The sequence below is a fragment of the Balaenoptera musculus genome, chromosome 2, assembly GCF_009873245.2.
Source record: "Balaenoptera musculus isolate JJ_BM4_2016_0621 chromosome 2, mBalMus1.pri.v3, whole genome shotgun sequence".
NCBI classification, from domain to species: Eukaryota; Metazoa; Chordata; class Mammalia; order Artiodactyla; family Balaenopteridae; genus Balaenoptera; species Balaenoptera musculus.
The window spans coordinates 174,341,528-174,355,168 of record NC_045786.1 but is presented as its reverse complement, the minus strand read 5'-3'; the positions used below and the strand labels follow the sequence as shown (position 1 = coordinate 174,355,168).

At 39.7% G+C, this 13,641-nt stretch overlaps 1 protein-coding gene across 2 annotated transcripts; it reads left to right on the top strand.

Annotated features, from left to right (window-relative positions):
- Positions 1-9,266: 9,266 nt before the first annotated feature.
- On the top strand, positions 9,267-11,462 carry RD3L (retinal degeneration 3 like). Of its 2 annotated transcripts, XM_036844126.1 has the most exons (4): positions 9,267-9,442; positions 9,600-9,706; positions 10,091-10,396; positions 10,759-11,462. In XM_036844126.1, the coding sequence occupies exons 3-4, from the start codon at positions 10,098-10,100 to the stop codon at positions 11,054-11,056; spliced, it is 597 nt and encodes a 198-aa protein (XP_036700021.1). In that variant the 5' UTR covers positions 9,267-9,442; positions 9,600-9,706; positions 10,091-10,097; the 3' UTR covers positions 11,057-11,462. The 2 variants fall into 2 exon arrangements, with proteins under 2 accessions (XP_036700021.1, XP_036700020.1); XM_036844125.1 differs by having other exon boundaries at positions 9,267-9,706.
- The last annotated feature ends 2,179 nt before the right edge of the window (positions 11,463-13,641 follow it).

Here is a 13,641-nt window from a genome sequence, read left to right as displayed (position 1 = left end):
ATGGCCTAATGCTAATAAGACAGTCAGCTCACTAAAAGAAAGTGCATACTCACAGAAAGTAACTAGCTTAAACCTAAACTCTGAACAGCTGTATCCTTGTATCTCCTCCTTCGGAGGAGGAGAGGTTAAGAAGGATCTTCACCTTTTATTGTATACATTTATGTACTATTTAAATTTTTGTTTTAATATGATTATTATTTTTTAAACTATTATAATTTTAATAACAATAAAATAATTTTATAATAATGTATTATTATTAAAATTATAATAACAATTTTAAGTAATTCTAATTAATAGTAAGGTCAGGGACCGTTATTAGTCTTCCAAAGGACAGACTATTTAGACACTATACTTAAGAGAGAAAAACATGAGCAACTCACAACACATCACACACTCACAATTTATAATCTATCATATACTCATCCCCCCAAAATCCTGAATTAACAAGCAATATGGATTCTTTATTGATCAAAATACATTTCTTAAAGACTTTTAAGAAGTTAATGTTTTAACATGTGAACAACTCACATATCATATTTTATGATATTTAAAGATACTCGTTTACCTGGCCCACTGGTTGAACGACCACTGCCATACATATCAAACTCTTGTGCTTCAAGTTTTCTGTATTTGTTAATATACTCCGTCTCTGAGCTCTTTTGGCTCAGTGGCCTGCAAAGAATATTAAAAGTTAGTATACTGTTTACAAAAAGCTAAGAAATTCCCACATGCTAGCAGAATTCTTGAATAGTTACTTTTTCATTAAGTCCTATAAGAAAAACTGCAAATCGTCAATAAACAAATGAAAATACACTCAAATTCACAGTCAGTCACCAAATAGATGCAAATTAAAACAATGAGAAACCTTTTCCACCCTCTGAATTGGCAAGAAGAACAACTATGCTTAGGTTACGAGGAGAGGGAGGCAGATGGGTACAAGCGGTTACTCTGCAGAGCACTATGACCTGTCCTATTAACCTCTGAACACATCTCCCGCCAGCCGACACTTCTTTCCTCAGTATCTTCCCCAAGGGCAGTATTCGCACCTGCAGACAAGGAAGCACATGCAAAGACACATATGGGAGCTGTAGGGGTTCAGAACGAGCCTCCCCAAAATGTGTCACTTTTGTATGAGGATTATTTTGAACTAAAGGAGGTCAAGATGCTACAGGTTCAGGAGAGCACAGAAGCAAAACATCCTCTGACATAAATCGTAGCAATGTGTTTTCTTAGGTCAGTCTCCCAAGGCAATAGAAATAAAAGCAAAAATAAACAAAGGGACCTAATCAAACTTACAACCTTTTGCACAGCAAAGGAAACCATAAAAAAAAAAAGACAACCTACAGAATGGGAGAAAATATTTGCAAATGATGCGACAGACAAGGGCTTAATTTCCAAACTATACCAATGGCTCACACAGCTCAGTATCAAAAAAAAACAACCCAATCAAAAAATGGGCAGAAGACCTGAGTAGACATTTCTCCACAGAAGACATCCAGGTGGCCAAGAGGCACATGAAAAGATGCTCAACATTGCTAATTATTAGAGAAATGCAAATCGAAAGTACCATGAGGTATCACCTCATACTAGTCAGAATGGCCATCATCAAAAAATCTACAAATAATAAATGCTGGAGAGGGTGTGGAGAAAAGAGAACCTTCCTACACTGTTGGTGGGACCGTAAAGTGGCTGTTTTCCAAAACGCAGCCACTATGGAGAACAGTATGGAGGTTCCTTAAAAAACTAAAAATAGAGCTACCATATGATCCAGCAATCCCACTCCTGGGCATATATCCGGAAAAGATGAAAACTCTAATTTGAAAAGATACATGCACCCCAATGTTCACTGCAGCACTATTTACAATAGCCAAGACATGGAAGCAACCCAGATGTTCATCAAAAGATGAATGGATAAAGAAGATGTGGTACTTATATACAATGGAATACTACTCAGCCATAAAAATAATGAAATAATGCCATTTGCAGCAACATGGATGGACCTAGAGATTATCATACTAAGTGAAGTCAGAAAGAGAAAGACAAATACCATATGATACCACTTATATGCGGAATCTAAAATATGATACAAAATGTTTGTTTAAAAAAGATGTTTCTTAAGGTGATAGAATTTTGTTACATCCAAGAAGTGTTATTTCATCAAAAGAATGTTCACCGCATATGCTGCATTTCATACATTCTGTAAAATCTCAGGTATAGGAGATATTTATAAGAATTTTGGCTGTACATGTGAAAACATACAGTTACTTAATTAAGAGTATGATGTCCACACTTTGGTGCATGTAAGACACTATGCAAAGTTAAATGTGTAACAGACGTTTTTAAGAGTGGTAGAATTTATTGCCTCTGGGTAGTGTTTTCTCAGTTAAAGGATATGTGCTGCAATTCATATACTTTTTAAAGATGCACATATAAAAGACGTTTCTAAGAGTCCTACATGTATATGTAAATAAGTACAGAAGTTCTTGCACTAAAAATGGGATTCACACACTGTGGTGCATGTAATAAAACATGTATAGTCACCTATGTAAAAGATATTTCAAAGCGAAATAGAATTTTGTTATATCTAGGTAATGTTTATTCAGTGAAAGTATGTGTTAACCTCACGTGCTGCTTTTAATACACTCTGTAGAGGCCAGAAAAAAATAAAATAAAATAAAAAAATTTTTAAATAAATTAAAATTAAATAAGATACAAATGAATTTACCTATGAAACAGAAACAGACTCACAGACATAGAGAACAGACTTGTGGTTGCCAAGGGGGATAGGGCTGGGGGAGGGAAGGATTGGGAGTTTGCGGTTAGCAGATGCAAACTATTATATATGGAATGGATAAACAACAAGGTCCTACTGTATAGCACAGGGAACTATATTCAATATCCTGTAGTAAACCATAATGGAAAAGAATATATGTGTGTGTGTGTGTGCATATATAGAGAGCCCCATCTATACAGCAAGGCCAACATCTAATTACCAAACATCTGCTCTCCTTCTTATCATCCTATAAATGACCCTCCTGGGGAATTCCCTGGCGATCCAGTGGTTAGGACTCTGCACTTTCACTGCGGAGGGCCCAGGTTAAATCCCTGACCCGGAAGATCCTGCAAGCCATGCGATGGGGCCAAAAAAAAAAAAAAAAAAGACCCTTCTGTCCTTGGAAGCCCCTGGCCCCTCTCCCACTCCTTAGTTCAGGATGTCATATATACCTCCTTTTACCGTTCTGTCTTTGAACCTCTCCAGTATGTGGGGTCTCTGACCCTCTCAGGTATGTGGGGTTCCTGAACATGTGAAATTAAATTTTATTTTCTCCTGTTAATCTGTCTCATGTCAATTTAATTTTTAGACCAGCCAGAAGAACCTAGAAGAAGAAAGTTTTCTTCCTCCCCAACAAAGCACTCATTCATTCAGCAAATACTTACTGAACACCTAGCACGTGTGAGGCACTGTCTTAGGCACAGAGATACAGCAGTAAACAAAACAAAGCCCCTGCCCTCACAAAACCAGCATTCCACTGAAGGACGCAGAACAAACATGCAAGATGCTCATCGGGGATACGAAGGGAAAATAAAACAGGGCAAGGGTATAAAGGACCCTCCAAGGAGACGATACCTTTTCCTGACACCCGTGGTGGTTAAAACCTGGAAAAAAATGAATGACAGAGGGACAAGCTAAACTATGGCATACTCTTACTTAATATGTATCATTTTTAAAGAATGTTATGGCTATATTCGTGCTAATAGATAAAAATGTCCGAAACATTAAGTGGAAAAAAAAGGCAATTGCTATGATATGCAAAATATGCTATCAATTTAATACTCTTTGTTATCAATGTCTAATGTAAATGCACTGCTATCAGTATGATACCAATTCTTGAAATTTTAGGTTTACTTTAATAAAACGCTATTTGCATTAAAATCTACTTCTGCCTGATATTTATAGTCATATCAGCATACTTCTGGTTACTGTTTACCTGATATTTACTCATTAAGTCACTCAACAAATTAATAATTAAGGGCCAACTCCATGCCAGGCACTGTCCTAAGTACCTAAAGCAGTGAGCAGACTGCCCTCATGGAGCTTACAGTCTAGCTGGGGGACGAGAAATAAAGTAAAGCATGGAGTATGTCAGACAGTAATAAAATACAGAAAAATAAGGCCGGAGAAGAGACAGGGCGAGGAGGGTTGCATGTTGATAAGGTGACACACAGGCAAAGATCAGAAGAAAGAGAAGGACTGGGCAGCTCTGTAAGGGCAACATTCACAGGAGAGCAGGACCCCTGCGGCAAAAGGCCAGGGAGGACAAGAGACCCGTGTGGCTGCAGCAGAGAAAGCCCAGAAGAGGTTTGGGCGGTGGGCAGAGGTACGGGGAAGAGCCAGGGGTTGGGGAGCGGGTACCAGAGGACTGGCACGGGCTAATTTTAAAGATTTTGGCTTTTGCTCTGAGTGAGATGGGTTTTGAGCATAGACAGAGCAATAAAAATATCTGATTCCTATTTTACCAGGATGGCTCTGACTGGGTGAAGTAGGGTGGGGTGATGGGGGTTCAGACACAGCAGAAGCAGAGAGACCACCTAACAGACCAGCATAAAAACCAAGGCCAGAGATGACATCGTTCGGACTAGAGTGGCAGCAGTGAAAGTGCAGCCCATAGAATATGCTGACATATTAGACCTGGGGTCTGAAAAAAACAAAGGAGTCAAGAATGAGTCCAAGGTTCCCGTTTCCAGTAAGATGGCGTAAGCACGCTGCACCCTGTGCCTCCCACAGAATGAAGCTGTAACCCCCGGGCAGAATGCCCGAGCAGCTGCTGGAGGACTTTAACAAGTAAAGAGTAAGAGGCAGATCAGGGAAGAAGGCCAGAATTCAGAGCACCAAACCAGCGGCAGAAGCTCATCATTTTTTATCTCTGGTGGCCCGACCTGAACTCCCGAGCTACAAAATGCACGTGGCACTGGCACAGGACCCCAGCACCAGCTCTAGCTGTGCCCTGGGGGGCAGGAAAGGGGACTCCAAATACTCAAAACGGGGGCAGTGCACACCTTACATTTTTCTTTTCTCCATTCTCTCACAAGCCAGGTGCGGCAGGAGCATCAAACTCCGAGGGAGGGAAACTCCCTCTACAAGAGGGTGGGGCAAACTCTCACTGCCTTTTTTCTTTCTCTGCTCTCCCACTGCTTGGCCTGGGAGGCAGACATCACTGCAGGAAGTGCCTGGCAGAGCAGGGCAACAAAGCCCCTGTCTTCTGGCCAGAGGACCAGAAAAGGGAGGCCCTGGGCTGGGAAAGCACCAGGGAGACTGCAGACACCTGAGAACCTTTAGGAACTGCTGGGCACACCCCTGGGCTGGCAGGCGTGCCCTGACCCCAAACAGCCCATCACAGACTTTGAGAACTGAGCTACAGGACGGCCACTAGATGGCACAGTGCAGGACAGATCCAGACAGCCCTGCAAAGGCTCTGAAAACCAGAGGGACCTTGAATCCACTGCCCATAGGAAGCTGGCTGGAACTTGCAGCCTGAACACAGCTGGTCAGCTGCATTCCCCACAGGATTTAAACAAGACCCAGAGTCCCATAATATAATATAATATTCAAAATACCCAGGATATGCCACACAGTTACTGGGCATACGAGGAATCAGGAAAATCTCCTGGGTGGAACAATGACTACTTACTTTGAATAATGGTTATCCAATTTGGGGACCCCTACACCTCAAACCAACCTCAAATCAATTTCAAACCAACTCAACACCCAGGGGTACTTATTTTTTTAAGCCTAAAAAGCTGATCTTCTTCTGTATGTTATAACTTTGAAGTAAAGAAGGGCTTAAACAAAAACACAAGAAAGGAAAAGTCAAAAAAGGAAAATATCAACAAACTGAACTAAACTATAATATAAAACCTATGAACGATGTCTATAAAGGTTAAAGAGCAAGAACAGCGGTCACTCTAGAGTGAACATCTGCAGCACAGAACGCAGACGTACACTAAGAACTCTCTTAAGTCAGTAAGATATGGATAACCCAATAGAATATGATTTTTAACATGAAAAAGTACATCTTAGTGTGTTTCAATTAGAGTATTTTAAAGAGGGAATAATATTGGGAAAAGGAATTTAACATCACAGTTTCTCAAATATTAACTGCATCTTTAATAGCCAAAAAAAAAAAGAACCAACCAATAATTCAGAACTTTGAATTCAGTAGCAAAGGAATTAAAAACAGAAAGATATTAGTCCCCTCACAATGAAAAATCTTCCTTTAATTGCAATCAAATGCTGCTGAGAACTGTAAAGGCCCCCTGACCATAAATATATACAAGTTGTATATAAACAACCTGGCTCCTTAGCCTGCCCTTCGAGATTCCAAAATTTTATCTTTTTAGACTTAAGTATTTCCTTACACATCTTAAACTTTTACACACACACACATTATGAATGATATGATCCTATCTCACTTCAAGTCATAAAATTTTTTGCTGTTCAGCTAAGAAGATAAAGCCTAGAAAACCATGACAAAGACCAAAAAGAAATTAACCTAACTGCTTCACAGTTTAAGCTTTATGTCTTCCACACAAAATAGCCTAATGAGGTTGCAATTCATTAGAAATAATTCATGTATTCAACTTACTAAAATGTGTGACGAATAAAATCCAACATTAATCTGGTTATACTCCCAACAAACAGGAAGGATTAATGCAAAGGTACTTCCTTACCTTGATCTACAAATATTTCTGTTCTCTATCTACACGGTAGTAGGGGAACTACTGTAATCAGAGAATGACATTTGAGCTCTATTTCAATCTAACAATCTCAGGAAATAGGACAGAAAAAATAAAATGTATAATAATACAAGTAGCACACACTAAGTACTAGGAAAATTGGCTTACGTGAGGAAGATCAAAGGAAAATGCACTGAATGTGAGCCAAGGTGTAAGAAAAGTTCTGTTAAGGTCAGACTTGAGTCTCAATAGCCAGCTAGGCGCTAATAGGTCAAGCTGAGGAGGGAGCTGGCCGCATGAAGCGCTTTGTGTGGCTTCCTCGTTGGTCTTTAAACCTCTGCTCAAAGGACAGCCCCTACCCAGAAAGGCCTTCCCTGACCTCCACAGTGAACTGGGGAGGCCTCGAGTGTATCATGACCACTGCACTGGGTGATTTGGGTCCTCGGGTTCATCTTCCCACTAGAAGAAGGGCTCCATGAGGGCAGAGAATAGGTCTGTCTGGTCCACTGCTGCATCCCCAGTCCCTAACCTGCATCTAGGACACGGCACAGTCAAAAGTATCTGCTGAGCTAATGACAGCTGCAAATAAGTGGAGGACAGAACAGAACCTAGTCATAAGGGACTATTAGTTTAACAGTAAAGAGAAATAAAACCGGAGTTCAAAGAAACAGGGCACGGGGGCCAAGGGAAAAATGTTTTTCCCTCAGACAGAAGAAAAAATTAGTTGGTATTGAAACTGAGCCCTGAAAAAAAGAGTTACAGTATAGGGACTTCCCTGGTGGCACAGTAGTTAAAAATCCACCTGCCAGTGCAGGGGACACAGGTTCGATCCTTGGTCCGGGAAGATCTCACATGCCGCAGAGCAACTAAGCCCGTACGCCACAACTACTGAGCCCGTGTGCCACAACTACTGAGCCTGCGCTGTAGAGCCCACGAGCCACAACTAATGAGCCCGCACACCACAACTACTGAGCCCGCGCGCCACAACTACTGAGCCCGCACGCCACAACTGAAGCCCATGTGCCACAATTGCTGAAGCCCATGTGCCCTAGAGCCCGCATGCTGCAACTACTGAAGCCCGCAAGCCTAGAGCCTGTGCTCCACAACAAGAGAAGCCACCGCAATGAGAAGCCCGCGCACCGCAATGAGGAGTAGGCCCCGCTCGCCGCAACTAGAGAAAGCCCTCGTGCAGCAACGAAGACCCAACACAGGCAAAAATAAATAAATACGAGAATTACAGTACAGGTACGTGGAAAAGAAAAACGAGCATCTCAGAAGAGAGAGTCAGTGTGACCAAAGCTGAAGTGCCGGAGGGAGCACGGCCTGCATGGGGCAGTCAGGCTTGGCTGACGCAACAGACAGACTCAGGTAGAGCAAGAAAGCAAGCCAGGGAAGAAGGGATAGGCAAGGCTGCAGAGGGCCTGGAACAGAAAGTCGGTTTATGCTCCATATCCAATACATTTTTGATATTTTTGTTACCATTTCAGAGGCAAAAAATTTAAAAGTTAAAGCAATGACAAGGAGGTTATTCAAAGGGAGAAGCAGCATGGCTCACCATAACTGCAGTGGAAAATCAGGTAGGGCCGTTCTGTCATGATAAACTTTACTCCCCTCCCTTTCACAGTACTGTACACAACGTAATATGAAAACCTTCTAGTTACAGATGATGAATCCTGACATCTGGGTTTTTCTAACATATAAGCAACAGGAGCTGGAGGCTGACCACACACATCACTCTTGATCACGCATGACATGCAGGTCTGATGTAAACGAGGTCTATTCTTCACAGTTCATTTGAAGGAAAAGGCACCAGAAGAAACAAATATTATTAAAGGGAAAGCCACTACACAGTCATTTAACACAGAACTAGAGAGTAAAGAACCTGTCCATGCTTAAACCAAAGACACACACCTCTCGGGAACAGAAAATTAGCACAATAAAGACCAATTACACATCGGTACTCGCCCAAACTGTGAGTATAAGTTTCACTTTCAGCTCCAAAAGAAAACACGAAAATGATTTTCTATAATGAACTATAAGATTTCGTTGTGAACTTGATATGTTCTCATGTCTCTATTTTTTTTCTGACCTTAATCTATTATTGCCTTATCACCATGTTTTTAGAGATTATAAAGTATATTTTAAAGTTATCTACGTAAGTGTATATACTGTCCTCTAGCATTACAACTTGTTTAAACATACAAATTTAAATACTATTTAGAAAGAAAAACAAAATGTGTACAGAACACAACATTTACTAAATATTTCACACATGACTGATATCAGCATTCTTTGCCTACTTTGCTCGATTGTAACGAGGTTTCTCAGAATGTATATTGTGCAAATAGTCAAGTCTGATCTACTTTTCCTGCTTTCATTAGAGGGGACAGTGACCTGGCTTCTAAACGGCCTCAAAGTTAAGCTGAAGAATAAAAGCAACATGGTTATTTTTAGAGCTCTACAGGCATAAAAATACAGCACTAAACTGTGACCTGCAGCTATGCACAGCAAAGCATCACATCATGCGACAGTCTTCACTTTAGCTGGCAGCACATCTGTGGTGCTTCAGACGACCTTTCTTCATTTCTTTATCAAAGACATGTCTAAATGCATTTAGGACAAGAATCTGTAGCTGCCGGCATCTTTTTCAAATACACTGAGCTACATTGAAAAGGCAAACCATTATATAATTTGTAAAGATTAAATAGTAAGTTATTTTTGTCATTTCTTCTAGCTTACTTACAAGGTGAATTAATGAGCATTCTCTCCAAATGAAGACATCACAACCTCATTCCTAACATAGAAGGTTAGTTATTTCAAATACAGTTTCAGTGGGTAAAGGAGGAGGCTCATTCTTTCACCAGGGGACACATCCAGGAGGAGGAGGTATGCCTGAGTGAAGCACAGCTTCAGCACCAATTCCAGGAAACTCTTTGGCAACATCACCACGTCGGATCCATCAACTTCACAGGTAATCTTTAAACCTTTTCTGTACAAAACATAAGTCAAAAGTATGTTTGCAGATAGCACTTTCCTATATGTTAATATTTTAAAGCCTCCTAAGAACTTTTAATAGCAAGTGTTAGTGGTATTTTCAGAAAATGATCAGTCTGTAGATTATCTGACTGCATTTCGTTTCTCCTTAGCTACATAAAAGTATTTTCAAAGCCTGGTTTTTGGCACTGACCTAGTTAGAAATTAAGACTTTAATCCATTCTAATCTTGTTTTGACCTGTATATCTAACCAGTGAAAAATTCATGCACTTTTCTGGCAAAGTTACTGTAAAGAAACAAATATTTGCTCATCAGAACCATAATATTTTATGCAAATAAACAAGTGAGAATATTTCCATAGGCTAAAAATGCCACTTTTTGGCTGGATGAAATGGCCAAAATACAATTCCTACAAATCCACACACTACCCTGACTCAGAAGTAGTGACAAAGACTCTGCTTCGGGAATTAAAATGGCATCTAAAGGAACGAGAGAGATTAATACAAGAGATCGAAAATGAGCAAAAAGTGAAAAAAACAAGTGTGGATTACAATTGGCTGAGAAACTATCAGAATCCCCACGCAACCATCCCAGCTACTGAACAAAGACAACTTGAAGTTCTTTGCTCACAGGTTCAACCTTGTCAAACTGGAGCTATTCTCAGCAGGTAAAAATACTACGTTCTCTTCTTGTGATATTTGCTATCAAGTCTAAGCTCCTCGTATCTTTAGACTGGAAATCGTACTGTATCATATAAATTTTTTAATCATGTGTATCAACTACCCAGCAACCAAAATCACTAAGGATGGGCCGGACAAAAAAAAAAACTGTTGATATCTCACTGGCTAGGAAATGTTTTAAAGTCTCTTTTGAAATTTCTTTACTAGAAGTATAATTTTAAAGCAATGTGCAGTTTACTCAAAAGGTGGGTAACTATATGGTTACATTACCTAAGCTGAATTTTGGAGACAAAGGGCTATGACAAAAGAGATTTTCTGAATTGAATACTGATAACTGCTTTGCCTCTAGATTTCGAGAAGTTCTGGCAGAAAATGATGTACTGCCATGGGAAATTGTCTACATCTTCAAGCAAGTTCTGAAGGACTTCTTAAGTAGTACTGACAAAGGCAGTCAGCAAGAGGGCCTGGAAGAGTCACAGAGCACAGCCTGTCCTGTTCGCTCCGTGATCCCAGGAGAAAGCTCCAAGAGTCCAGACAAGGATGAAATACCCACTATTTCAAGTTACGTAGACAAAAACACAAAGAACAGGTTCCCAACATTCTCACATAGGATATGGAACCTACCATATTATTACCCATCAAGTTAAATTACTTGTAACCAGAGGAGTTTTTGACAGTCTTAGTATCAGAACCCTTAATATTAAGAAAAAGAGAAAGTGATGTGACTTAATGCTACTCTTTGTTGCAAGATCAGAAGTTAAAATTCCCGTGGATGTAGCCTGTTTTAAACAGTGTTCCTTTTTTAACCACTCTAAAAATGCAATGTTTTCATTGAACAGTATGCTTTTAACTAAAGTGTTTCCTAAATATTTTCAAAAAATGTTTGAAGTATTTTCTTATACCTCAAACACATCCCAACAGGAACTAAGGCATTTTATTTTGAAATATGAAATATGAAATTTGTATGAAAGTACCAAGTATGAAATTCGATAAATTAACTTTGACATTAACTTTGCTTTTATTCTAAAGGGAAACTGTATAGAATAAAATAAATGATTGATGTGAATCTTATCTTTACAATATAACACTGAATCAGTCATTCTCTGTGGGGGAGGGGGAAGACGGCAGTGAGGGAAAAAATAATGTGCAGCTTGAAAACAAAGCAGTGCTTCATCCCAACACTGAGATTCATTTTTAATCTTAACCAGCATTAAGGGAAAGTATTAAAAAAAAGCTCTAGATTACATGAGCAAAAAAGAAATGGACTAGTTTAACAACATTAGTAACAGCTACTCAGAGAAAAACAGTCAATGCCAATCTATAATTTAAACCAATATTATGTTCATTTAAAATAGCAAAATATTTAATATATAAAATTCAACCTCTCAGAATTTCATTAAAGTAGGGAACTATTCATTAGTCAGATTTATTTCTATGATTAAGTGCTAGAATCTATACCATTCTTAAAAGTAAATCCAAAGAACCTAATGTTCATAACTTAATATTTGGAGATTTATTCGAGTGAGTTTTTTTCCATTAAAAAGAAAAAAAAAATCAAGGTAGGAGCTAAATACACACTCCAAAGAAAATACACACTCTGACTATGCATTTTTCCCTACTCTTGGCTAACTTCAACACCATTCTGAATTGGCCTCAGTTTGGTCTTAAATCCTAACCATGTCATAAATGGTGTCAATCTACCCAGGGTTTAATAAGACAAGGTAAATGGAAACAAACTCAAAGTGGATTTAAAACAAAGACACCTCTCACTCCTGTTCCCTTTTTGTTCATTTTTCAGGACATAACTATCTACGGCTTCTTCAATCACTGTAAGAATTTGTAGAGTGAAAACTATTTGTGGGAGAGAGAAATGTTCCCCAAAGGGCATAACTGCTCATCGTGCAGTGAACGTATGAAGCAGCAAACAAGAGTTTCAGTATTATTACCTTAATGATGGGAACAGAATTTTTTAATTAATTTCTACTGGTGTATAGTTGATTTAAAAGGGTGTGTCAGTTTCTGCTGTACAGCAAAGTGAATCAGTTAATACATACACATATGTCCACTCTTTTTTAGATTCTTTTCCCGTATAGGTCATTACAGAGTACTGAGTAGAGTTCCCTGTGCTCTACAGTAGGTCCTCATAGAATTTCTGTTTTAAACAGAACCTGGAGTTTGTCTATGGAATCCAGTACTAGAGCCAGGAGCCTCACCACGCATACCAGGAGATACACGCCATGAAGAGGCCCAGAACATTTTCCTCCCTCCAAGGCACATCAAACAGCCACTGAACAAAAGAAATGACTGAGCCCGTGGCACTTTCAAGAAAGGGCCATCCTCCCTGTTCAGACAGGAAGAAAATAAGTTTTAAAAAATAACTCCTATCAAAAAGCTTACAGTGGGCTTCCCTGGTGGCGCAGTGGTTGAGAATCTGCCTGCCAATGCAGGGGACACGGGTTCGGGCCCTGGTCTGGGAAGATCCCACACGCCGCGGAGCAACTAGGCTCGTGAGCCACAACTACTGAGCCTGCGCGTCTGGAGCCTGTGCTCCACACCAAGAGAGGCCGCGATAATGCGAGGCCCGCGCACCGCGATGAAGAGTGGCCCCCACTTGCCGCAACTAGAGAAAGCCCTCACACAGAAAACGAAGACCCAACACAGCCATAAAATAAATAAATTAATTAATTAATTAAAAAAAAAAAAGCTTACAGTGACTGAAGAAGCTGTAGACGTTAGGTCATCCCACTAGGCCAGGATGAAGACGAACCCCACACCACTCTAAGTCACCCACGATGCAGTGAGTCAACTGTACAACCAGACTTTTAAAGGGACTGGAAAAATACAAAAGGGACTTTGGTATTCTGAGTTTCTACCTCTCACATTTGTTTTTGGCAATAACCTAATAACCATGTTTCCTATGTCAGTGTTGGTGTATATAACTGAAATCTATAGTTGTTTCTAAAAAATTGACAAATCAGGTAGAAATTACAACACAAATAACTTCCTGAATGTTAACAGATCCACACTTTTATACACTGGGCTATTTATAGTACCTAAAATTGGCAAAAGAATGAGAGTTAAAAATATAAGGGGGGGTGCAGATGTGGGAGAGGACTACTAGGAAAGCTTCAGGTATGTTTTACAAAGATAAAGTATTGGCACAGTAGCTAAAAGTTTTAGGTAGGGAATAGTAAGGAATAAATACACCAACCCACGTAAAAGGATTCTGATA